Source organism: Phoca vitulina, unplaced genomic scaffold (assembly GCF_004348235.1).
Source record: "Phoca vitulina isolate PV1807 unplaced genomic scaffold, GSC_HSeal_1.0 scaffold55, whole genome shotgun sequence".
Classification (NCBI taxonomy): domain Eukaryota; kingdom Metazoa; phylum Chordata; class Mammalia; order Carnivora; family Phocidae; genus Phoca; species Phoca vitulina.
This window is the reverse complement of record NW_022589758.1, coordinates 646,253-673,614: the sequence shown is the minus strand read 5'-3', so window position 1 is coordinate 673,614 and position 27,362 is coordinate 646,253. Positions and strand designations below refer to the sequence as shown.

Here is a 27,362-nt window from a genome sequence, read left to right as displayed (position 1 = left end):
CCTGATGTGGTTTCTTCCCTAAGGCAGAGATTCCACCAGGCCCAAATGATTTATCAGCCTCAATCCACAGCTGACTGCCCAGAAGACACCACATTCCTACCATCCCCTTCCCATTCTATCCACAGAGATCTCATCCTTGCCACATCCATTTTCTGAACAGGGGAGGAAGACTCTCATCTAAAATAACCACCCTCAATATATACACCTTTTCTGGCCCTTACCCTGGCTTTATGTTCCTCATATAACCAAGATATACAATGACATTATTTACCTGCTCATTGTCCATGCTGTACTCAACAGAGTGTTACTTTTATGAGGACAAAAACGGTCTTGTTCACCACTGTATATCTGGTAAATAGAATACCAATGTCCAATAGAAATATATAATGATGCGTGGGACCTATGTCATTTCAAATGTTCTAGCAGTCACATTAAGGAAGTAAAAAGAGAAAGGTGAAATTAATTTTAATCTCATTTTATTTAACCTAAACAGTCCTTCCCTAACATGTTATCACTAGCAAAATAAGGTATTTTATATTCTTTGTCTCATACTAATTCTTCAAAATCCACGGTGTGATCTACCCTTCCAGCACACCTCAGCTCAGACTCTGCAAGCTCTCAACAGCCACATGCGTCTAGTGGCTGCAATGGACAGTGCAGATACCGAATAATACCTGACACATAGTAGGCAGCCAGTACATATGTTAATTTTCTATACAGTTTGATTCTTCTGTAATATAGGAATACGTAGTAATATTCACGCCACGGGTAGAGCCTAATTGACTTAGCCACTTGCTCTTATTAAGCACTTGTTTTTTCGTTTTCACTTTTAAAAATAATTCTGCAATGAACATCCGGTTTAACGTCTGCTTTTCCTTGGAATGAATTCCCAGAAGTGAAAATTCTAAGACAAAAGTATGCCCTTTTTAGGGCTCTTGCCGCTGTTTGCCAAATTATTACCCCCGAAAGGATATGCCACTTAGACTTCGGTGGATTTTGCTTGGTTATTAACGAATCCTCTGTGATGCTAACAGGGCAAGTGTTGCTGATAATGCCTGCAATACAAATAATGTTAATAGGTACTAACGTTGGTCGGCTACATCGCACCAGGCACTGCACTAGGGATTATTCACATCTTACGGGCGAGAACCCGAGGCTCGCGAGGTTAATAAACTAAACGCTATCTCCAAAGCCTGGGCGTGTCCTCCTGGGCCACGACCTCTAGCCTTGCCAGTTTAAAAAAAAAAAAAGAAAGAAAAGGCTAACTAAAGAAATAGAGGAGGAAGATAAGAGAGCTGAGAGAAGGGTGAAAAGTCGACAGTCAAGGAACTGGCCCAGGGACGAGGGCGGTGCAGAAACAACCCTCGTCTTCCCGCCGCGCCAGACCCGTCACCCGAGATACAGGTGGAGACCCGGCGCCAAGGCGCCGCAGTCGCGCCCGGACCTGTGGCCCATCACTCTCCTCCAGCCTTTCCCTACGCTCCGCCCCGGAAGGCGGAGCCTCATCTCACGACAGTTTCCCCACGCACACGTGGCTCAGAACGCGGAGCGGACGTGGCGTCAGCGGCGCCGTGCGCGGACTTCCGGCGCGCATGTCACGTGATCCTCGCCGGAAGTGCATTTCTGGTCTCCCGGGCAACAGCCCCTCCCTCCCGCGCCCCTTCTGTCTCCTCACAGGAAATAGGCCCCTGCTCGCCCACCGCCCGAGATCCGCGAGCAACGAGCCCACGAGGTGACTCCGGGGACGGCTGGGTTTCCTTTGGGGAGTGAGGGAGGAGCCTGGAGGCCCCGGAGCCTGGCTTCCGCAGATGCCGGGAGAGCCGAGGGCTTCCCTGTCACGTTGTCGTAATTAGCCTCATCCCGCGGGGCCCGTGAGATTCCTAAATCATTGCTGGTTAATTGTGACAGGGGACTGGTTCCAGAGACTCTCAGCCGCCGTGCTTCGGAATCACTGGATGACTTTTGAGAATTCTGATGCCCGGGGGCCCATTCCAGACCAATTAAATTCGAATTTCTAGAAGTAGGACCCAGGCATCGGTATTTTTATTAAACTCCCCCCTCCCCCACGTGATTCTGAGGTGCTGAGTAACACTGTGTTAAGCTAAGTCTGGATGAATTCTGACTTAGGCCATACAGCCCAGTACCTGAACAGCACGTCGCCCAGAGCAGCCTCATCCTTGGAGGGATGTCTGGAATATTGGCCCGTCTACTCAAAACTTGGGGTTTTCATTCTTTTCCCTCCCACTTTGACTTCTGTGGGAGGTCAGAAATTTTGGTGGAAATTATCTAGAGAACATTTGGCACCTGTGGTCTTTTATGCGCCTTACCCGTGGAGGTGGAGAAGGTCTTTGCCCACTTCCTCAGTAATTAAGTGGAGTTGAACAGGGACCAACGAAGTACCTTTTAGCTCTGAAATCTTGGGAGTTCCTTAGTACAGATCAGATGGTTCTGAACAATCTTATCTTTTTCAAGAATGATTTTTAAAGTTGTTTCATAGGCTAGGTTTTGTATTCAGCTGTTTTGCACCTTAAGTCAGAACATTACTAGAAAGTCTAGACCAAAGATTAATAACACTTCTGGGCTTAGTTACTCTCAGGATTTCCATGAATTGTGGGGTGGAGATAACATTTGCAAATACAGTTTATAACAGCCCCTTTGGGATGGCAATGACAAGAGATACCATATATTTTTAAAGATCATTGGTTAGTGACTTGGGGTAGTAACTTGGTTACTATCATTGTTTAGTGACTTGGGATAGTAAATTGGTTAGTGACTTGGGATAGTAACTGAAGACAGGTTCACAGTAAGGTATACAGATCTCCTCTGTGTTCATTGCTGGGCTGGGAAAGTATATAAACTAAAGCTCCAGAGAGAAATTTTCATTCTAAAACTGTTTTACAGATGGTGACGGATTATTTTGGGTTTTAGGATCCAGCATTTAAGGGTGGGGTGAGATAAGAAGGATGGGGGAAAACTACAATTAAGGCCAGAGTGGAGGCTGGAGAGATTACAAACTGGGTACAGAACTCTTGGACCCCTTCTCTCCAATAGGAAATTAAAACAGTTGGACAAGTGAAAAAAGAGCGTAACTGTGGTTGATCAAATATCAGATGAATTAAAAATAGTTTTGAAAACATATTAATGTATTTAAACGTCTGCTTTCCAAAAAGATCTGGAGCTGTACGGTTACTTGAGTGACTAGCTATACAGTTTATTTAGGGAGGGTAGAAGGAGGAGGAGAGACTATTATCAGGAAACAACAATCTCACCAGCATCCAAAGGCAGGAAAATATAGCTATGGTTTTTATGCTGGAAGGAAAATAGGAAATTTAAAAGAAATAGATTGCAGAATCCATGCCTACAAGTAATTGATTAAATGAGTGGGATGTAGTGAGTGCCGTATAAATTCAGAAAACACAGTGATTAAATGGAATTACCATGTATGTGTTTATAGAAGTAAACTTGAAATAAAGCTCCTGAAATCTACTGGTGGGCTTAACCACTTTAAACTAGTCATGGTTTTTGCTGATAGGCTCTGAGCTTGCATAACCTGCCTGTTTCACCCTTAGTCCTTTACAGTCACACTAGGTTTTGCTTTGTGAGCGATAAACTTGCAGTGAATTGAACTTAACTGTTTCCTCGTTTGAGTTGTATTACTATTATGTCCTTCTTTGTTATCCCCGTTTTCAACTCTCCCATTGCCTGTTGTGTTCGTAAGTCAGAGGGTCCACTTTGTTTTTGAGTGGCCTCATATTTCACTTAAGATTTTGACTTTAGGCACATGGGGATTTGGTGAACTTGCAAATAAATCCACTCACAAATCCATCACTCTGCTGACAAACAATGCCGTTCTGTGGGTGGAAAGTTATTTGTGTTTAAAAAAAAAAAAAGAGAGGAACGCTTAATTATGTCCTTTCATTCTTCCTCCTTCCCCATGCTGGGCCTTCCTTTGTGACATTCTAACTGCAACGTCCGGAAGAGAGTTTGGGGTTGAAGGAATGAAAAGGAAATAAAACTTTTTTGGCTCCCTCGCCCATCAGCTTTAACGATGGTTGTTGTAGACAGGGAGGTGCGGGCTCTCTGAACTGGGTAGTATGTGCCCTTGTGGGAGGCCTGTGTCTGGCCATAAGACAGAGCCTGGACTCCTGAGGGTGGGAGGGCATTCAGTCTTGAGCCATCTTTGTCCACATTACCCAGCAGGGACCATGCTAAGCCACAGGAGGGAGCCCATGAGTGCCTCAAGCCAGTTGAAACTGCCATCAGGCAGCCGGGGGTGGTGGGCCGGAAGCAATGCTGTCAGAAAACCTTTTATTATCTTAGTTGAGGAAATTCCTACTGGTGTATGCATTATTGGAAGACATCTTCTCTGATAGGGTTATTACTACATATACAGAAATTTCTTAGAACCCCACATGACTCAATTCATGTAATTTTCATTTCTCATTGTACCTTCATTTATTTTGAGCAATTTCCAGCAGACCCCCTTCTACCCTGAAACATATACCGAAGGCCTAAATTAGATCCTCCAAATTATGTGTTTGGTTCAGAGAACCAAATCACTGGGAGCCTTATCGGAAAGGTTTGACTTTAGGGGCTTTAGCCAGCATAACTTAATGAGTGACCTCCAGTGTGTTTCTATGCAAAAATGAAAGCAGGTGAGTTTTCCTGTATTTAATTTTCAGAATTCTGCTGGAAAAGGAGGATAGAGAGGAAAATCCGGTTGCGGAGTGTACATTATTGTTTGAGGGGAATTTGTGTTTTTATTTTATTGGTTGCGATGACACATCCTAGATCCTATATTTACAGGAATAGAAATACGCAGTAAAAAGAATACGTACGCTCTCACTACCTTTCAACAAAGCCATATTACTTGTGGAATTTTTTAATAACTTGATGGAAATAGTTGGATTTTTTCCATTGAAAATGACAAAGCTCTTGTCTGTTATTCCTCATGTATATTTATGCATTTAAAAATACATTTCCAGGATAAGCAGATTCATTGAAGAATGCGTGTGTTTTTTAAGAAAGGCTACATGGGAAAATATATGGGAAATTCAAGACCCAGAGCACTGTCTTGCCTGTGGGCCCCGGGCCTCGGCAGTGTTTCCTGAATGACCTCAGCGCTGTTTTTTTCCTTCCTTCTCTGGTGGTTGAGGACAGACAATGAATTCGGTCTCTGTGCCCGCCCGGGCTCAGCTGGGTAGTGACTATTATGCCATTGTGCTCGCCGGGGAGGGCTGCCGTTTTGGTGAACTGTGGGTCCCAGCCTGCCCTGACATTGCCATCCTCTTTTCTTTCAGCTCCGCCATCCCATTAGGAGGAAAGCTGCTTTTCAGTCCATGAAGACGTGTGCCGCAAGAGTAGGAGACACTCCCAAAGAGGTGGCGAATGAAAGATAAAATTAAAGACCTTTGAAAGGCATCTAAATCTGCTGTAACCATAAGCTTGCTTCTCTTTGAACTGGTGGCTGAAAGTGTTGCTTTAATGTCTAGAATTAGTTTCATGTTGGCTTTTCAGAAACCCAGGCATTTTTTTTAGGTCCTAAAGTTCTCTGTGTGGAAAGAGTAGCCGGTTTGAAAAAGTTCACAGGACCCATTCTTAGAGGAGGTTCTCACCTTCCCTTAGGAGCTAACTGATGCACTTAGCAGGAAGGGATTTGTATTCCTTCTTCCAGGGAAGAGACTCTGGGAGCTCTCTCCTGCTCCCCATCCTTGTTGGGTTGCTGTCCAGCCCATGGCAGCTAGTAGGGTCTCCGTCAGAAATCATGGCACTACACGTGTATTCTAAGCCCAATTGATTGCAGGAGTTTGGTTTTTTTTTAATTAAGTCTTTAAATATCTATGTAGATCTTTAAGAAATGGTCCAATTTCCTTATTTAGTCATGGAGACAATTCTTTTGTCCCAGATATTAGGAACTGGTCACCAAGATTGCTGGTGGTCATCATCACAGTTGTCTTGCTTCCACTAGGCTTACTCCAAGCCTAATCATTTATGAGACGAGTGAGAATCACAAAGTTCCTCCATGGTTTGCCAAGTGGAGAGTGAGCAACAATGAGAGCCCCCTGCGTACTGAAAGCAGAGTCAGTGCAGCTGAATAATGTATTCACATGAAATAGGGACTGGCCAAGGATGGCCCACAGCTTGTTTTTGTTACTGCCTGGGAGCTAAGAATGGTGTTTACATTGTCAAAAGGTTGTTTTTAAATTTATTTATTTATTTGTAAAGATATTTATTTGAGAGAGAAAGCACGAGCCGGGGAGCAACAGGCAGAGGGAGAGGGAGAAGCAGACTCCCCACTGAGCAGGGAGCCCAATGCGGGGCTCGATCCAAGGACCCTGAGATCATGATCTGATCTGAATACAGCCACTTAACCGACTGAGCCACCCAGGCGCCCCAGATTGTTTTTAAATTTAAAGAAAATGAAGAATGTGTGACAGAGACTGTATGTAGCCCACAAGCCCAAAATGTTTACTGTTTGACCCTTTACAGAAAAATTTTGCTGGCATTAAGTACCAAGAGTAATGCTGGAAAGAGAAGCCAGTAATTATAAAGCTGTGTGTAAGCTGCTACTCCTTTAGACATATTTTTCTAGGCCTTCTTTCATTTGATTTCTGAGAGTTTACTTAATTTGTCATTCATTCTCAGGAATTACTTTTAATTGAATATCTGTAGGATTTTAGGAATCTTCCAATACTTAAAATGTAAAAGAATATGATACATAGGTTTTGGAATTTGGGGAGGAAGAATAATAAAGCCAGGGGTGAATGAGCATATGCGACACACAGCTCCAGGACTCTTAACTTGCCAGAGAATGGCAGCAGATTTGATCGTAAGTGTCCCAGCGGCCAAAACAGGAAAGCACTATCAGAATAAAATCGATGTCAAAGATGCCCCTATTCCATCATTAAGATAAATTCAGCTTTCCTTAATGGCCTGGGTCCTGAAAGAGGCCAGTGCCTTAGCCGACTAGTTGGTCTACTTCATAGGGCACTGGCGCACCAGGCTGAATCAGAGCTGCTTGTGCTCCAAACCCTGGCATCGGCTTGCTTCAGCCATCTCAGCCCACTGTCCTGGCTTCCTCTTGCAGAAGCGCTTAGGGCATTGCCTTGCGTGATCTCTGAGACAGTGTAACATGGCAGCCCTTCTAGCAAATTATTTGTCGAAATCAAAGGCATAAATAAGTAGCCTCTCCTCAAATTAACTCTGCATGCCCCCTTTTAATCATAGCCATTTACATTCGAGCAGCCTGGTGAACGTGATGAATTACGCTGGAGCCTCTTAAACAGTTATCTACTTGATCGCGCATGCCTACACTTTTAGCTCTGCAAAGTGGAACCTCTCATAAGCCATCTTGTACATTTTCACAATACTGGTACTATTACTTTTAAAGCCAGGCAGGATTTTCCCAGTTATAAATAAAAACAGGATTTCCGAAGGTCTGCAGTAGTGTTAAATTACAATAATGTTTATGGCATATTTGAGGCTGAATCCAGACTTCCCAGTTCAGGATACTTAATATTTACATTGATCTGGTTCTAAGTACGTTTTATGAGGCATCAAAGTCTAGATTCAAAACTCTTAATTTCCAGAACACATGCAGATGCCTCCTAGACTTTTCAAATTTAATTCTTATGCTACTTGTTAATCTCTAAAACAAATTTGATTAAGACACACATGGTGTTCACTTTAAAGGCATTATGTGCTGCAAGCTCTCAGAAAAATACTCAGATTTCGGTGATACAAATACGAAACCGGGCTGGAATGAATTAGCCACTTCCAGGCTGCACCTTACAGTTTAGCACTCAAGTATGTACTGATTTCTACTGTAATTTCATTTGTGTTAGTGTTACTTCTCTGGGTGGTTAACCCCTTAATTGTATTGACTTTTATATTTCTTCAGTAGCTTGTAAAGCACATAGGCAGTTAGCCAGGTTTTCAGATAATTGCTCACGTTTTAAACCTTTAAATTACAGTTTTAAAGTAATGTGAACTTAATTTACACTTATATTTTCACTGCATTGGTTGGCTTTTTTCCAGTTTACATTCACTGCATGTGTGTGTATTCCTGAATTTAGAACAGGGAACAGGAAGTGTGGGCTGTGTTTAAGATAAATTTACAGAAGATCGGGTCAAACCTCTTAGAAATAGCCTATTGGAAAGCCTGTTATATTTTAAAAGAAAGTGAATGGTTCTCTTCAGGCTAAATCTTAAAAGATGTGGTCAATTTAACATCTCAGTTTTCCACATTAACCATAGCAAAACATCTGATAGAGATTACAAAATAAGTCAAGTTTATTTCTTAAGGCTTAGAGATTTTTAAATTCTGCCCTCTAAGTGAAGGAGGAAAAACAGGCCTCCTTTGGTATCTGATTTCCCAGAGTTTCAAAACCCAAGTAGCTGTTTGCTCAGCATTACATTGTGTTAGTGGTTTCATCTCACAGATGCTTCATTTCTTGTGCATTTTAGGTATTACTTTTGGGTGTTTTTTTTTTTTAATTTTAATTTAAAATCTTTTTTTTTTTTTAAGTAATCTCTACACCCAGTGTGGAGTTTGAACCCATGACCCTGAGATCAAGAGTTGCATGCTCTACCGACTGAGCCAGCCAGATACCCCAGGATATTTTGTTTAACTTTTTTTTTTTTTAAAGTACATTCTGATGTATGCTGGCATTTTAGTAGCTCTGAAGTCCTGACCAGGAAGGAGAAAAAATCGTTTTAAATAGTTCATAGAAGGTACAGCTGCAGATTAAACTTTACCTTTAGGTATTTTCTGCCATATCGATAAATCACAAGCTGGTAGGTAGGGGAGAAAGGGGTAAATCCTGGCCGAGCAAGGCTCTTGAGCAAAGGCGTTCTATGCAGGCACTTGGTGGAGAGTCTCCATGAAACAGTTTCTCCTGCAAAGACGCAGAGTGGTTAGGCAGGGAGAGTGTGGTGTCACACACGGCTGAGAGATGCTTACTACAATCCAAACCAAAACAAGGCTCATCTGGGGGCTTAAAGCCCAGGGCACAACCCAGGCTGGAGAGAGATCTCATTTGGAGAGGCTTCTCCAAGTCCCAGATCTGAGGCAAGACCCAACAATGATTTCCAGTGAGTCGGCAAGATGTATTCTGTTCAAGCCGTGGGGACATCTAGGGTTAATTTAAATAGGCATCGGCATGAGTTAAGGATTAATAAATTAAGTAATAGTTGTATATTTTTAGTTCATGTTCTATATTAATATTTTTTATACAGGTACTAGCTACTAACTATGGTTCTTTCCAGTCTACTTTCAATAGGTAAACAAATATTTGAAAAATGCAGTGTCCTTTGAGCCACTTAATCATACTTAAGGGGATCCCTCCCCAGGTGCCAGGGCCCTATAGTATATGTTGCATGAAGATCAGGCATGGTACTTGGAAGAGGCAGCCTCTGAGGAGCTGCTCTGTAAACCGTGAGGTAGCCACAAATATCACCCACGTGTACTGACCAGATGTTTGCACTGTGGTTGTTCTTTCCTAGTCTCAGTGCCCATTTGGACGTCCACAATCAGAGATGGCAGCAGAGGTAAGATTTTCTTTTTTAACTCATGAGGAAAGGGTAAATTTTAGCCTTTAGAGTCTTGGTATTCTCATTCCATGATGGAGAAGACCAAAGAAACAAATACATCCAAAAGCTAAAAGTAAACGCACCACTGGGTAGGTTGCTAGACAGCTTTTGTCCAGGCACTGAGGAGTGGGCCAGACCAGCAGATGTTAAGGGGGTAGTGAGGGAGGGACCAGAAAACATTAGTCCATGTGGTTCTTGGAACTAGTCGTTTAGTTACAGTGGGTAGAGGGGGCCAAGATGGTTGACGTCAGTATCTCTCCCTACATCTTATCTAAAAATGATAATTATTAGCCTCTGTCCCCACTTTACCGTGGCCATAACCTTAAACTAAGTCCTGTGCGTACCTCATGCACATGTACTTGGTGTCCGTTGTGGGCATGGACCTGTCCTGTGTCCTCTTTGGCCCAGTAGTAGCATCCTGATGTAGTCGGTATATAGAAGATACTCAGTAGATACGTGTTGTTTAGTCAAATATTTGAGGGTTCTCTTGAGGAAGAACTGTGTGGTATCTAGCCTCCACCTCCCTTTATTCTGTAGGTGGCATCCTGGAAAGCTACTGAGCCTTGGTCTTTTCATCCAGTATATGCAAGATACTGGCGACATTATCATCAGGCGATGGCCTGGATGCGAAGCCACCATAGTGCCTACAGGAAGGCTGTGGAATCGTATTTCAGTTGCCCGTGGTCCTTCCCTCCTGCAGCTCTTCCCCAGAGCTCTTACACTAACAAGGCCAAATCTCCTCGGCCCTCTCGTGACCACGTCCCGGCTTCCACGGACTCGCACTGCGGTTCTGCACATTCCAGAAGGTCTGGGCAGCATCCCCCAGCCCGCCCGAGAGAACGCCGAGCTGGGCCCGCCGCGGAGGAGGCGGAGTCCGAGTCAGACGGGGGCGTGGAGTGCGACCTGAGCAACATGGAGATCACGGAGGAGCTGCGCCAGTACTTCGCCCAGACCGAGAGGCACAGGGAGGAGCGCCGTAAGTGTGCACCCGGCCCCGCGCGCTTCCTTTGCTGGCCCTGCCTTGTGCATTGTCTTCTTCCCTTAAGTTATTTTATAACTTCCTCACATTCCACATCCAGTCCCACCTCAGCTCTGGCAGTTTCCAGAGGCATTTTAATACAGGCCTTTTTTTTAGCTTTAGAACAAAGCTTGTGCCAGTGGTACCTCTGCCATCTGCTGAGTATCAGACAGCAGGTGGGGGGTGGGGGCAGTGTGCACAGGGGTGTGCCTGTGTTCCCTAATCTACACCCCAGCCCCTCGAGGGCATTCCACCCATTTCGCAAATGAGGCAGGCGACCCTTCAGAAGGTTGATTGACTAATTCCATGGTACACAACTAGTAATCAGCTGGTGGGATTCAAATCAAGGTCTGTCTGACTCCCAATTCCTGTGATGCTTCCTCTAGCACAAACTTAGGGATTAGGATTTGTCCCTGAGACTGCTAGGTTTTTAACTTACTGCTGTCACCTCACTGGTACACGGCTCTGAGACTTCCCTGGTGCTAGTGAGCTACCAGGTCTTAATTATTAAGCACCATTCAGAGTAGAGGTCAGCGTGAACCTAAACAGTCAGAAAATGTCTAGGACTCGAACCTTTCTGGTTTGATCCCATGTCGAAGCAGTCTGCTCTTAGGGTTAGAGAAGCAAAGCAGGAATTTCCTTTTTTTGAGTTCTTACCAAGTTGCTACAAAGAACAAGAACTGCTTGTTGTGCTCTCCTTACTATGAAAATTCACCAGACTGTTTACATTTGAAGTGTCTCAAATAGATACACAAATGTTTTTCTCCTTGTAACCAGTATGTAGTCTCAATATTGTTTTTATTGAGTTCTAATTATATGATATTTTACTTAGGATTTTTTTAATAAATAGAAACAAACAAGATAAATAAACAGAAACATAGAAGTCTGGGGATGGGCAAGTTTTGGTTCCATCTTTGATCTGTGTTTTCCTGATGATGGGCTTATCGATCCCCATGGGGTACCAGGAACTGAGCAGTGGGCTTTGTATGAAGTATCGTGCCCTTTAGTGTCTTAAAAGTTTACAACGATGAAGGAGAGGAGGTGTTCAAGCATGTCCACATTTGGTTGGAATGCCATTTTTTATAGCTTTTGAAAAAATATGATGGATGTGGGGTTTCTTTCTTTTGTCCTTACCATAGGGTAGAATAACGTGTTTTTCCCACCAGAGATGGATACTTTTATGAGAGCAGCTCTAATTAGGGATGGAAGCAAACCCCAGTCATCCAAAAGGCCATTTTGAATTATCTGCTAATGTAAAATAACTTGATATATAGTTACTCAATAAAAAATAGATGTGATGAAAATGAAAATAAAGTAACAAAATGTGTCTTTCCAACGTCAGCAGTTCAGTTACAGATATGGCTAAGAACCATCCCTGTTCCTCCTCTTGCCTTGGTCAGGTAGAATTCTAGGTAAGTTTAAAAAAAAAAAAAAAATCATAAAAATTACCTGCTAAGTCATGCCTGGCACTTAATACTGTTTTGAATGAGTGAATGATTTCAGTATTAATTATGAGCCTTAAATCAGAGGTTTTCAAATATCCCAGAAAGTGATAAATTTGCTTTGCTTGTGTGGGGCATTTTACAAAGTGAGTTAGGCTTTGAATGCTTTATAAACTTGATGAACTTCATATTTTGTTTTATATTATTCCCAAATCTGCTGAGTTGACTTCAAGGCTCCAGATTGCACTGTTATCATCACTGTTGTGGGTTGAATTTTCTTCCCTAAAAAAAAATATTCGTTGGAGTCCTAACCTTCCCCCCCTCCAACCTCAGGATGTGACCTTATATGGACATGGAGTCTTCACAGAGGTAATCAAGTTAAAATGAGGTCCTTAGGGTGGGCCCTAATCCAGTATGACTAGTGTCCTTATAAAAGGAAACATTTGCACACAAAGGTAGACATGCACCCAAGAAGAAGGCCATGTGAAGACTGGAGTTCTGCCACTGGAAACTAGGAGAGAGGCCTGGACCTGATCTTCCCTAGCGCTTTGAGAGGGGGCACGGCCCTGCCCACACCTTGATCTCACACTTCTGGCCTCCAGACCTGTGAGATGAGAAATTTCTGTTATGCTAAGCCACCCAGTTTGTGGTGCTTTGTTACAGCAGCCCTAGGAAACTAATACAATCCCCCTGTGAGAATTTTCTTTGTCCCAAATGCAGTCTGTGAGTGGGACATGAAGTGAACTGCACAGGTCTTGCCATCCCTTTGAAGAAACTGGTACATACTTGTTTTACCATGATCTAGACAGCAAACCAATAAAAAAGGGAATTTTGTGAAAACCCATACAGCCTTCATCTTTAACCTCATTCTTCAATATATACATCATTATTTGTAACATTATACCAAGCGAGCTGTGGCAGAACCGCTCCCGTCACAGAGTCCCGCCCGCCTCCACCACTTATCAGCCAGAGGTTCTTAGCTTGTGGGTCACCTACCCTAATCAGTCTGTGCCTCAGTCACCTCACCTGGGGAAGGGGGTCCTAATTAATGGAGTGGTAATTATGAAGATTTGATGAGATAATAAAAGATAAGTTAGAGAACCATGCTTGGTACGAAGTCCGTGCCCAAGAAATGTTAGTTGTTATGGTGAGTTGCTAATTACTCATCTTTTAGTGTGGATTATTAACCATATACTGATTTTACTCTGATGCTGTCAGTGTTAATTAGTGCTTAATTGAGATTCTGCATTATTTTTAAAAAAGATGTTCTGTGGCTTCAAAAAAAAAGTCATTTCTGGTCTGCACTTTTCAAATTCTTAACTTAGAATATTTAAAAAACAAAAGAATTAAAGTTTTGGTGTTGATCCAGTTTAGTCGTTAACACAGTTTCATCAAAGTAGTCATTAACACAACTTTTCATCCATTTCAAGGACATTCTTGCCTGATATGACAATATAGTAAAATACATGGAAAAATGAACCCACTTCCATATTACTCATAACAGCACTAAACACATCGAGCTTCTGCTTCTTTGTGCTTTGTAAATGTATAATTGTAGCATAGTTGAAAACTGCTTGTCATAGGGTCTCCGCGATGCTTTTGTGTCCTGCGGTCTGCCCTGAAAATATCATCAGGTCTTTGGGAGATGTGGACATTGTCTGGCAAGGGCGAGAACATGCTGTGGTGTAGGAGTCTAATCTGACTGCTAAAGATTTAGAAGCTGCCGGGGCCTGACCCTGTACCACCAAAAACAATGGGCATTATTTTTTTCACCAGCACTTTTGGTAGCATATAGGATGAATACTGCTCCATACTGTTCCTTCGAGCAGCACTGAGGGATGGAACTCAGATGTAAGCAGTGTGAATGCCCATCGTGCTTTCCAACCCATTACCTTCACTAGTAATGTTCATGGAAGTTTAGCTACATACACAGTTGGGATATATTTTAGTAGTGATTAGGGACCTAAGTAGTGTGAATACTTGGTTAAAGTTGTTCTGTTTTGCTCTTTGAACCACTAGAAGCTACTTATTCAGTAAAGGCAAATTCAACTTCGAATATGGATCATCTAGAGAACACAGAATTTTATAAAATACCACTAGCAGGGAAAAATATAGCTAAACTTGATTTTTCGGTATTATTCACTTCCACGGGAATATATATGTTACATAATTCATCATCATCTGAGTCTTTAATTTTTTCTTAGAATAAAATCTTTCATACTGGACAGCATGTTCTTGTTTGTGATTACTGCTCTTCCAGATAATCTCTAACATATTTTAATGATAACAAAAAAATTAAGTAGGATAAATAAAGAACTCCTTCTGTGTGGTGGGAACAGACATGCTTTTGATTATGTTATATGTCATTTCCTAATGCGATATTTCCGTTATTCAAAACCTCACTGGTAACATTACTTATGGGAAAGTAGACAGTTGTGGAGTTTTAAAGGTCAGCTGTGTTTTCAGTTATTTCTTAGGAAAAATGTTTATTGTTAGGTTAAGAAAAGTATCATGTTTTAGTCATAAATAACCATCAATTGAGACTGCAAGGTTATAGTCCTAGTACTTAGAGGGGAAATGAGTGAAAGTTATCATTCCCAGTGGAGAAGAAGACCCTCCGAAATGAACGCCACCACTGTTGTCTCAGGCTTGAGCCAATCAGATTTTATCCCCTGTGTTTTGGGGGTAACCGTTGGGTCAAAAGAGAGACATATTCACAAAGAGCTTAAACCCAGTCGGGAAGAGGAAACAAAATCAAATTAAAACTGATACGTAGAAGAGCCATCTATGGCCTGGTCCATGGGTACTTTTGCAGTGATGAGTAGAGCCAGTGAACTCAGCCATCAGAGAAGTTTCACGGGGTAATGGTGGAAAATGGAGTGTGCTCTAGGCTTTGAGGGAGGGGGTTAATTGGGATCAAGAGAGAAAGAAAGGGGATAAGTGCAAAGTGCTGTTCTTACCACAGGGCCCGGAGGTGCTTTTAGACATTTGATGGGAGACATCTGCTCCATCATGTTGTGTCCACCGAAGCTGGAAGGTTTAGACCAGTTTTCAGGACCGAACCTTCAGTCAGCTGCAACCCCATCCAGTTCGCCCTCAGTCCACCCTCTGTGGAAAACCTGGAGGATATAGTGCAACGCACAGCTCAGTATTGAATGAGCCGCTGTGGCTTAGTGGGTGGGATTAAAGCGTGGCATCCTGTGACTGAGCACAGTTCCACCGTGTGTGTGTGTCTCGTCTAGTTCAGATGCTCGAAGTCCAGAAAACCAGGCGGGGGGAAGATGCATATAAAAGGCTGTAGAAAAGTGGAAGGGCAGGATGGAAATGCACTTTTATTCTAAAAGGGAAAACAGTAATTATCCACTGACTTCATTTGTCAGGGGGAGAGGGATGGGAGGTGAGGACGAAGACCCAGCAGAAATGGCTCCCGGCCGGCTGGCGAGCACCTGTGTTCCGGGTGTGTTGCTGACAAGCCAGAAATGAGTCACTCGTGATATAAATCCAGACTGTGCTTGTGCTCGGTTGTGCTAAAATCAGTAATTCTGGCAACATAGCAGAGAATACAATCAGAAAGACATGCTAATCCTAGAAAAATGAGGAAAAATAATGTTCTTCAGCACTCATTTGTCTTAGTGCTTTGTCTTCCAAAATGTTCTGCCTTTGGGCTAATTATCTGTGGAATACTGAATGAATGTTTTCCTGCTATGTCAGGTCTTCTAAAATCCAAGTCACTCCTCATGATTTTGTTTTCCTTTGGAGACTGTAAGTCCACACTGGTAGTAGCATCATGTAAATTTATAGATTGAGGGGGAAAATATCAAGGTTATGTGTCCTGAACCCAGATGGGATCCAGTAGCATTTCTCCTTCAGAGGATGTTACTGTTTTCTTGTTTTAGCCCTATATGCATATTAACCTTTATCTTAGTTTCCTAGGGCTGCTGTAGCAAATGACCATAAATTGGTGGCCCAAAACAACAGAAATTTATTCTCCTAGTTCTGGAAGCCAGAAGTCTGAAATCAAGGTGTTAGCAGGACCCACTCCCTCCAAAGGTTCTGGGGCTTTGCCTCTTCCAGCCTCTGGTGGCTCCTGGCGTTCACTGGCTTGTGGGGACATAGTTCCAATTCTGCCTCCTTGTTTACACGGTTTCCCCCCTGTGTCTCGATGTGTCCTTTTCTGTCTCTCATAAGAACACGCTCATTGGGTTTGGGGTCCACACTAATCCGGTATGATCCCATCTTGATCCTTAATTACATCTGCAAAGCCCCTGTTTCTAAAAAAGGTCTATTCTGAGGTTGCGTGTAGTTGTGAATTGGGGGTGGGGTGGGGAGGGCACACTATTCAACCCACTCCAGCCCTGTATTAAATCTGGAATCTAAAAATATATTCTGATTTGTATTAAAACAAGTTCCCATGACTGAATAGCCTATAAGAAAAAAAGCCCTGGGTAACATTGAGTCCCACAGCTGTTTTCAGTAAAAAATGATCAACTTCTCCATGACGTGGCACCTGTTCTGTCTGAAGTGTGATGTTCTACTTCTCTGCTTCAGTCAGATGATTCTCCATCTGGTTGAGCCCTCACCTAGTTTTGACAGGAAGAAAAACTGCTAGTGATTGAGAATCCTTTCCTTCATTGGGAGGAAGGAAGCAATAAATAGAAGACAGTAAGCGATGCCTTCAAATGAGTATATTCTGTTCTAAGGTTTGCTTGGTCCCCTAAGTCAGTATAAGCTGAAGTACTTTCAGGTGCTAGCTGTAGCTTCCGATGTCCAGCCAGTCTGAGGGCATTTGATTTTAGGCTGACTGGCTTTCAAATTTGTAGTCTAGCCTTAGGACTTTTTTTTTTTTTAAGTGTTTAGGTAAGTAGAGGCACAGTGATTCAGATATAAAGGAACAAGATCAGACCCCATCTCACTGGTGCCCCCATCTCCCGCAGCCTCTCTGCTATGGAGGCTCTGAGGAACCCATGGGAGGGGAGCTCTGCCCAGCACCTTTTGAGATTTGAGCATCTGTTTCTCTATCCCTGAGTTGTCATCATTTTTCTCTAACAGCATCTGGAAGAAACAGCTGTTTACAAAAAATAATGTATGGCCTCTGTCCAGGCTTTCTCTCAACAGTCATTTCCTGAGCACCTGCTTAGCGTCGGGCATTGTGTCCTCCCGGGGCTGGGGACTGTGGGGGGTGGTGAAGGCAACCGTGCCCTTTCCCCATGCATGACTTCCACAGGCAGGTTTTAGCACTAGCCGGTCAGTGCAGGGGACAGGCTTCCCGCCCCTTAGGTCCGTGTTTTAGGGCAACTACCCACCATGCTGGAAACCAGGAAAGCTCCAAGCCTCTTGAGAGGCAGGGAGAGGACAAGGGTTGAGTCTTAAATTTTCATAAGGAAACCTGAACAGGAAGGAGAGACAAGAAGACAACTGAGAGCAGAGGCCTGTGCCTTTTATTCTGTTATTCTTACACGAAATGAGCTTCATTAGCTGAAACCCTGTGTTGGTAACCCATGAGCACCTGCCAAGTGTGAACTTGGAAAGCTGCACTGGCTACGTTGACCAGCGGCTCCACTTGGCTCGTATGAACAGTGTTTTGTTGATAGATGTCAACCGTAAGAGAAAACATCTCGATGTAGGATTGTTATACTGATTGCCTACCTGTTAAGATAGTTTTGGTCAGAAGAGTAGCAGAACCATGTTAAATTACCAGGAAAAGAAAGAGAAAGATGCAAAAGTAAGAAGGTTAAATTCACATATCCCGGCGGTAGAGAGCAACACTTGCTAAGATAGCGTGGATCCAGTGTTTATTAAAACTTGTAAACGCAAGGACTCCGATTTAGACAGGAAGTTGAACATCTGCTGTGTCACTGGATCTGTCGGTGAGGCTGATTATAGTCTTGGGACAAATGTGAGAGTAAAAGGACTGCGGTCTGGGAACCTCTGTCTTCTGGATGCACAGGCTCTGCCCACCCACCCACCCCCACGGGATGGTTTCCTCTGGGCCTACGACGAAATGAGCCCAAGTACTGGTAACTGCCCAAGGCTCCCATAGGAGGCAAAGGGAACTGCTGTCCCTGGCTAATGTGGAAAGGCCACACTTTCAGAGGAGTGGTCTTTGGAGGGTGGGGGTACACAATCTAAACACCCGTGAGAACTGAACAACTTACATCCTGATGTTTCGGACTTGGCAAAAAGACCAAAACTGAGAGACAAATGCTTATTGACCTCCTGTTCATTTGCACATCACGCCAGTATTTTGGTTCAGTTCTGCATTTCACGGGAAGTCAGCTACATCTCTCTTCTGTGGATAAGGGAACAGTTACATTGCACTTACTTGCTTGACAGTCATTTGGCCTATCTGTAGGTGACCTCCTGGTATAAGAAAGAAGCTGTGGATGTGCTAACTCAGAAATGGCCATCCACGTTTATCGTGTTCCCAAGTGTCCAAAACTCCTTCCTTCCAACTCCAAGGGGATACGTGCGAAGAACGAACTTAGGAGCATGACCGCCTAGCCACAGACATATCTTGCTGCTCACTTTTGGGTTCCCTTTTACACTAAGCTATCATTCTGCTACTTTAAAAAAAAAAAAAAAACAAGGAAAGAATGATGTATGTCATTGTTTCATCCCCTATAGCCACCTTCACTCCTTATTCAGCAGCATTTCTCCCGGTCGCAGTAGTAGCTACAGCTGTGTGCATTCTACTGTCTGTTTCTCTGTTCCTGACAGTCACTTACAAAATCTATCGGTTGGCTAAATTTTACCTTATGCAGTGTTCTCTTATTGATATGTTAACGTTATTTCTATATACATAAAAATAAAAGTAGGACTTGTTTCAGTAAAAACTATACAGGGGAGAATATACTGAATTTTTTGCTTTACAAGAATCCATTTAAATTAGTAGGATTAAAATCCGGTAACTCTATCACTTGAAATTTAGCCGAAGCTAAGCTGTGAAGGGGAAAGACCAATCCCATCGTGAGGAAATCGGCGCACTTGCAGTTCTGTTACTATAGCAGGAAGCTCAGAAGTCAGGTCTTCCTTCCATTGGCAGAATTGCCCTGGCTCGGCCCTGTTTCCTCGGGCAGGTGTTGAATTACGTGACTCCATTTCCTGGCATGCTCTGTGCTTTGGCCGTGTGAAAGGATTGGGGATCAGGGCTGCAATTCTATAGACACCAGCACTTGCTCTTTTCCAGGTGACTATAAAATCGGCACCTCTAACACGGGGTTGGCTCCCCCCCACCCCCCCCGCACCTCATTTGTGGGCGGAAGTATTACTTCTTGCAACCCTGGACTTTGCAGGAAGCATTTTGTGTCCCTGCTGGCCTGGTACAGTGTGTGAAACCAGGCGGCCCTTCCCAGCTGGGCGGCTTGTGGGCAGGCCGCATAGATGAAAGGGACAGAGCTGTATTCGGGGCTCAGTGCAGAGGTTTGATGGTGCTGGGTGACATGTTTCCTGGCGGCTTTTCGCCGTGTCTGGCGGGGCAGCCTTAGCCTCCCGGATAAGCGATCGGTGCATTTCCTAGGCACGCAAGTACTGGTGTGCGGCTGATGCCTTAGAACCTAGTGAGTGTCTCGGCAGGCGCAGCCAGGCCCGACCTGGCGGTGCAGCTAGCAGCCGCACCCCGGGCTCACCCCCCCACCCCGCCCCGTGTCGGTTCGTTCTCAGGGCGGCAGCAGCAGCTGGACGCCCAGCGCCTAGACGACTACGTGAACGCCGACCACGACCTGTACTACAGCACCCGCCGCTCAGTGGAGCCCCCGTCCGAGAGGCCTGGCGAGCGGCGCAAGGCCGAGATGAAGCGCTTGTATGGGGACAGTGCCGCGAAGATCCAGGCCATGGAGGCTGCCGTGCAGCTGAGCTTCGACAAGCACTGTGACAGGAAGCGGCCCAAGTACTGGCCGGTCATTCCGCTCAAGTTCTGAGCCCGCGGCGCAGGGTACCCAGCCATCACCCCCTTCCTCTTGGATTCACTCAATCTCTCCTTCTGTGCATTTTCTCAGGGAAATTTCTCTTATACTGAGAAATAAGCATGTCACCAAAGTCCCAGGGGGCCCGTCTCAGGGCTGGATGTAATACGTTGGCCACTTGAAGTCAGCAAGACATGTACTGTTGCCAACATGAAAGATTTTCTTTTGACCTAACATGATAATTTCATATATATTATGCTTGCTTTTGATGTCACTAATAATGTTCACTTCATTAAAGTCCTCACTTAGAGAAACTGCCTCGTTTTTTGCCTTTTTCTATTTTCTTCTGTCCTGCCTTTAACCCAACTGAACTTCAACGCACATGCCTTGAATGAGTCAGATGTCCTCTCCTGCTCAAAGTCCTTTAGCCCCCACTGAAAATGACCCAGTGGGACAAACACCACTTCTCTCTGATGTAGAGGTCAGCGTGCATGTCCTGTAAAGGAGCAGAGAGTGAATATTTTCAGCTCTGCAGGCCACACAGTCTTTGTTGCAACTACTCTGTTCTGCCCTTGCAGCGTGAAAGCAGCTGTAGATGGTGAGTAAACAAATGGGTATGGGTGTGTTCCAACAAAACTTTATTTATAAAAACAGGCCTTGGGCCAGATTTGGCCTAAGGGCAGTAGTTTGCGAACCCGCTGCTCTAATGGAATGAGAATAACCGTCTTGACATTTTTCTTGTTATCTCATTATCTCTACAGAGCTTGAATGTCACACAGAATTGAGAGTGAAGAACAGTAATTCCCAAACCTGCTCACCTCTGCAGTCTCCTCTGTTGTAGAAAAGGTATGATTGAGCTCTTACTATGTATAGCGAATGTTGCTTTGAGAAGGGAATACATTTCTGAGGATGAAAATCTAAAAATTGACGGAACAGTCCATTTATAAAAGCCAGCTGCCTTTTAAATAAGTTATCACAGTATGTTGCCAGGGTGAGCCCATGTTGACCTGAGAAGATTAGCACATCCATCAAAGGTTGGTGAAAAGATTGCGTATTGACATGTTTCTCCCGAAGAACACTTAGCTCCACATTTCAGCCCCTGCCCTGAGACAAATGCATTACTTTCACCAGCCCCAGGTGCTTATTTTTCCAAGCTCTCATTGTATTCCTGGAGTTGTGATTTGTGCTTGGGTATTGCCGACAAAAATCAGAATTAACTTCCCTTGAGGTGACACAGGACTAAAATTTCAAATCCTTGGGGTGCCTGGGTGGCTCAGATGGTTAAGCGTCTGCCTTCGGCTCAGGTCATGATGCCAGGGTCCTGGGATCGAGCCCCACGTCGGGCTCCTGGCTCAGCAGCCTCCTTCTCCCTCTCCCTCTCCCTCTGTCTCCCCCCCCGCTCATGCTCTCTCTCTCTCTCTGTATCTCTGTGTCTCAAATGAATAAATAAAATCTTTTTAAAAAATAAATAAATAAAATTTGAAATCCTTAGTAGCTCTTGTTTTTTTCTGTGAAACTCCTACACCGAAATAGAAAATAAGTATGGCTCAGGCACAAATACAAACCAGAGCCTGTAATTGCAGCAGCTTCTTAGCTATTTGAGAGTGAAACGTTCTCTTGACAAAGGACTCTCATACCTTCCCCCAGAGAAACCAGTATGCGGGCCCGGGCCTGCTGGCTTTGTTAGCGCAGGTGCGGGCCAGCTACTTCACGCTCCTCACACGGGTGGGGGTTCGTGATGCCCCCACGTGGGGTCCTTGTGAAGACCGCACTGGATTAGTGCCTGTGAATCACACACTGCTGGCCACATGGTGAAGACTCAGGAAACGTTGACATGTAGTCCCTGCCTTTAAAAAATGGCCAGAGTGCCAGTGGAAGTCCTGGGTATATATGAAACGTCTTCCAGATACGGAGAGGTGTTTCCCCTGGCAGCTCTTCAAATGGATGCTTTGGCTTTTCGGCATCCGGGAGGGACCCATGATTTGATGGTGGATTTATTCAGCAAATTTTTGAGTCCTTTCTGTTGCAGTTGGCTAAGCCCTAGTCTCTTCCCTCGGAGGAACTTGTCTTCTAGGAGGAGAGGCATATAGGTGTGCAGTGCTGGTAATCGCGGTCTGTGCTCCGCTGGGGGCATGTGCAGGAGCTGCGGCAGCGGGGAAGCAAGGTGGGACAGGGCAGGGCTTCTCAGCCTCCGCACTGCTGCCATTCGGGGCTGGATTATTCTTTGTTCTAAACAAGAATATATGCTATGGATGCATATGTATGTATGAAAATCAAGAGGCTTGCATGGACAAAGTTCACACCAGTTTCAGAATCGTGGTTACTTCTGAGGATTGGCGTGCCATTCAAAAGGGGTTTTCCTGTCTCTCTGGTATTTCATCTCTTTCTAACAGAAAAGCTATGATAGGAACCCCACTTTTATGGAGGCCCCCAAATTCAGACTCTGTTCTGATATAAAATAGTTTATCTTTCACTGCATTCATAGGGTTAACTGTTACCTGAAATGTTAAACGCTTCTGTAGGGCTTACTATGGGTACACACTTTTGTAATTGCTTTAAGAATACTAATTTCCTTGGCAATCAGTCTGTGTGACAAACCTGTAAAGAAGCTGTGTGACAAACCCTGAGGTCAAGTGTGTTGCAGAATACAGACATTGTTGTACTTTTGAAAGGTACAACAGCATATTCTAGAACTTGTCCCAATGGGCTGGGCCAGCAGCCTGTCATCAAAGACAGTTGTGCAGTAAAATGGAAGGATATTCTAACTGGGATAAGTAAAAACCATAAATATCCTCCGTTTCATTCAGGTCAGGTTTTGTCATCAAATCCTTACCGTCAAGTCAGGTTTGGCTGCCAAACAAATTATTTAAAACACACACACGCATACCTTCCAGTTTCCAGAGCTTTGGGGATTTCAGAAAAGTGGTGAAGGAATGTGATCCCTGTTTTGCAGATGAGGAAACAGTACAGACAAATTAACCAACTTAACCGAGTGCACTTTCAGTGGTGGAAGTGGGTGTGAAACCCAGATAGAATCTGACTCCTAAACTCCCCCCTTTGGGCTGCTTCACCCCGCTGAAGTCAACTTCTACAACCATATTCACAATATGTGTAAAGCACAATACATCCAAAGCATAGCAAAGAATCTGGAGCCAATTACAGCCCTCAGCAAGATTCCAGTGTATTTTGTGCTGGAGCATGGAGTTAGGTACTATTCCTAGCTCTGCTTGAGAATGTGCAACCCTGGGTGGTGCACTTGTACTCTTTGTCTGAATTGTAGAACTGAGGCTAGAGTAGCTAGAAGAAAAGGAGACACACTGGAGATACTGAGGATCTAGATGTTCTGTGGCTCGGCGATTTGGGCAGGTGAGGAAAAGGCTAGGATGGCTCGGGTTTCTGTCTTGGATGGTGGTTCTAGTCATTGAGGTAAAGAAAACCATGAGAAACAGGTTTGGGACAAATTCCATATGGGACAAGGTTTGAAGAGCTCACGACATCCAGGGACATCCTGCCAGTCACTGGATATTGGGCTTTGGAATTCAGTGGAGAGGGTGTGCATCAAAAATACAGACTTTTGAGTCCTCAGCCTTAGGAATATGGAAAAGGGGACCATATATATAGGCCAGTGACAGTGGGGCTCTGAAGAACAAGGACTTGAAAACATAAGAGTCCGTGAAGGGAACTGAGAAGAAATGGCAAAGATAAAGAGGAGGACAGCCGGGAGCTAGAGGTATCTCAAAGGGGAAAATTGTAAGTGGGACAACCAGATAATACGGCTTTTACTGTGATGCAATGGGAAGTGGACTTCACCACCAATCAAGTATTTTTTGCAAAGATACAGATACATAGATACAAAGAGATCTCAAGTATATCGCAGATACATACATGTACACATACAGAATCTAAGACTCTAAGTACCAATTTACAGGAAGTTCAAGGAGTAGACTAACATGTTAAAAGACACTATGAAGATACAATCATACAAATCCATAATGTAGGAAATTTGATAGGACAAAAAACCTAGTTTCTTCAACAACTGGGTTTTTAAAAAGTCTGTTGCAGAAGGGGTAGTGGCAAGAGGGGGAGACTGTTACAGTCCGTAACGTGTGCACTTTGTAGGGGTACTGATTTGAACAAATTATTAAAATTTAGGGGAAATTTGAATATGGACTGTTAGAGGATATTAAAGAATTATTAATTTTGTTAGGTGTAATAGTTTTTTGGTGGTTATGGTTTGTTTTGTTAGTTTGTTTAAAGTTATTACCTGTTAAAGACACTGTACTCTTTACAGCTGAATTCATAGAATGTCTGGGATTCTGGGATTTCCTTTTTTCTTTTTTTAAGATTTTATTTATTTATTTGAAAGAGAGAGAGAGAGAGCAGGAGCAGGGGGAGGGGGAGAAGCAGACTCCCCTGCTGAGCAAGGAGCCCAATGCAGGACTCCATCCCAAGACCCTGGGATCATGACCTGAGCTGAAGGCAATCGCTTAACTGACTGAGCCACTCAGGCACCCCCCCTTTTTTTTTTAAGTTTTATTCATTTAATCTCTACATCCAGCGTGGGGCTCAAACACATGACCCCAAGATCAAGAGTCACACACTTCTCCAACTAAGCCAGCCAGGTACCCCTGCCTAGGATTTCCTTTAAAGTATTATAGTGGCAGGGCGTCTGGGTGGCTCAGTTGGTTAAGGGACTGCCTTCGGCTCAGGTCATGATCCCAGAGTCCTGGAATCAAGTCCCGCGTCGGGCTCCCTGCTCAGCGGGGAGCCTGCTTCTCCCTCTGACCCTCTCCCCTGTCATGCTGTTTCCCTCTCTCTCTCAAATAAATAAAATCTTAAAAAAAAAAAAAGAACGACAAGACCGAAGGGAAAATGAAGTAAGGATTCGACCTTTGTTAGGTACCCAACGTGTATAGTGCTGGACAACTTACACAAATTACCTGCCTTGTTTCTTCTAACAACCCGATGACGTATGATCCCCAGTTTTCTGATGAGCAAATAGTTTCAAAGTAAAAAAGAAAGAACATGCCTAATGACTGGAGGTGGGGTAGAAATGGGGAGTGCCTGCGAGTGGGTGCGGGGTTTCCTTTCGATGTGATGAAAATCTAGTTCTGGAACTGGATAGAGGTGGCGGCACGACACCGTGAATGTACTAAATGCCATGGAACTTGTTCACTTCAAAATGGCTGTTCTCGTGTTATATGAATTCCAGCTCCATGAAAGAAAATGTAGTAACAAAGCAAGAAGAAACGGTAGTCTAGGGATGGGAGAAAAACCCAAAGAGCGATGTGCAGAAATCATGTGGTGTGCAATATTTCTCAGTTTTTATTTTTATTTTTTTAAGTAGTGGAGCCCAGCGTAGGGCTTGAACTCACAACCCTGAGATCAAGACCTGAGCTGACATCAAGAGTCGGCCGCTTAACGGACTGAGCCACCCAGGCGCCCCTCAGTATTTATGTTTTGACCAAAGAACAGTTGTTCCACAAAATGGGCATTAGTATATGACAGAACACGAATACTCCATAGGACACAGTTTGAGAAACACTATTTCTTTGGATGAGGCTGCATTTTAACAGAACAATGTAGGAGTCTTACTTGGCTACAAGTGCTAATAGAAGCCACCTATGGGGCTTCAGGAAATTGAAAGAGGATCAGAGACCAGTCTGAGGAGAAGCTTTGTTTGGGTTCCGTCTGTTCCTAGAATAGATAGTTTTGGCAGTATGGAAATGGCACGGACACACACTCCAGGTAGAGCGCCCAGCAAGAGGCAGAAAAGATGGCTGTGTGTGGGAAACAATGTAGGCCCATCTGCCAAACTCCCAAGATTCTCAGACCTGGCTGCACATCGGAGATGAACCTGATGTGCAGCCAGGGTTGAGCCCAGTGGTCTAGATCAGCTTTCTCAAATATGGTGTAGGGACCTACTGATGTTCAATTTGAAGTACGGTGGTATTCACTAGTTCTCAAACTCGAGCGTGTGTAAGAATCACCTGCGGAGCTCTCTATAACACGGATTGCTGGGCCCTACTGTCCAATTCCAAATCAGTAGTCTGGGGTGAGGCCCATGAACTTGCTTTCCTATCAAGCTCCCAGGTGATGTTGATGCTGCTGGTCCCTGGACTCCATATTGAGTAGCACTGATAGAAGCAATGGGATACAACAATAAAGGAACGGTGGAGAACACGGGCTGAAGGTGTTTGAATGGGAGGCGACAGGGCGGTGTTAGGATTTGCGAGTATCCCGCAGCTGTCCCTCCTCCACGGCATGTGCTGGGGAGAGGGTCATGAAGCCCTGGGCCAGAATAGTGGGTTCATGAAAGGGAGACCCACAAGTGTGGGAAAGGGCCAGTTTCCGAAGGCTCTTCCTGCTAGGCTGTGGACTCTCTAAGCAACTGCAAGGTCTTTACAAAGGCCTGGACTGAACCAAGCATTTCTCGAGAAGGTGTTTGCAGTATCTGTTTGCAGACAATTACAGTAATGAGAATTAATGGGGCTCGACTAGAGGAGCGGCAGTGGTACGGGAGAGAAGATGAGTGTGAGGGCTGGGGCAGAAATAGCAACTCTGTTCCAAGCAACTCTCCTTCCACTGCTGCGGCCGATCTGTCACACGTCCGCCTGCTGCTACCTCCTCTCCCATTCCCACGGCCGCCTCCGGGTCGGAAGGGCCGCCCTCGCTCATCTGGATTCCTGCAGCGGCTGCCCAACCGCCTTTGCCCTCCTGCCATGGCTTCTCAGCACAGCCCCTAACGGAGATGCTTCTAAAAGAGAAGCCAGATTACATCTCTTCTCTGCTCCCATCTCATTTACAACAGTAGCTCAACTTCTTACAGTGGCCCCCTAAGGCATGGCAAGATCTGGTCCCCTATGGGCTTTGTGACATCGGTTCTGCCTACTGGCCCCTCTGTCAGTTTGCTCTAAGGTCCTCTCTAGGATCTTGCTACTCCAAGTTTCCTTCCTGGACCAGCGGCATCAGCACCTACTGGGAATTCTTTAGAAATGCCGTGTCTCAGGTTCCACCCCAGACCTACTGAATGGGAATCTGCATTTTAACAAGCCCCCCGCACGCCTCCCCACAGTACTCCTCCATACATCATCGTGGGAAGCAGAGATCCAGAACAGCCTGGCACACTCCTGCCCCCAGGATTTTGTGTTCATTTCTCTTCCCAGACAGCTTACCATCTAAGTACCCCCATAAATCACTCCCTCCCTCCTTTATCCATATGTCACCTTCCAAATGTCCTCTTGAAAATTGCAGCCCCTCCCCCAGGAGGGCACTCCTTAACCTCGTCTGTTGCCTTGATCGCCTCCTCAGCACTTCTGACCACCTGAAAATGGTGGCCTCTGAGGAGTGGAATCAGGTGTGGAATGATGGGGGTACGGGACTATGGCTTTTCTGAGTAAGTGCTGCAGG

At 44.5% G+C, this 27,362-nt stretch overlaps 1 protein-coding gene across 4 annotated transcripts; it reads left to right on the top strand.

Annotated features, from left to right (window-relative positions):
• Positions 1 to 1,654: 1,654 nt before the first annotated feature.
• Positions 1,655 to 21,146, top strand: GEMIN8 (gem nuclear organelle associated protein 8). 4 transcript variants are annotated; one of them, XR_004297633.1, is made up of 6 exons: positions 1,655 to 1,732; positions 5,301 to 5,381; positions 9,505 to 9,549; positions 10,129 to 10,567; positions 19,711 to 20,550; positions 20,714 to 21,146. XR_004297633.1 is itself a non-coding variant. In XM_032389642.1 (5 exons), exons 2-5 carry the CDS (start codon positions 5,340 to 5,342, stop codon positions 19,965 to 19,967), a joined length of 783 nt encoding a protein of 260 aa, XP_032245533.1. In that variant the 5' UTR covers positions 1,655 to 1,732; positions 5,301 to 5,339; the 3' UTR covers positions 19,968 to 21,146. The 4 variants fall into 4 exon arrangements, 3 of the variants coding, with proteins under 3 accessions (XP_032245533.1, XP_032245531.1, XP_032245532.1); XM_032389642.1 differs by having other exon boundaries at positions 19,711 to 21,146; XM_032389640.1 differs by lacking the exons at positions 19,711 to 20,550; positions 20,714 to 21,146 and having other exon boundaries at positions 10,129 to 12,675.
• Positions 21,147 to 27,362: the final 6,216 nt, after the last annotated feature.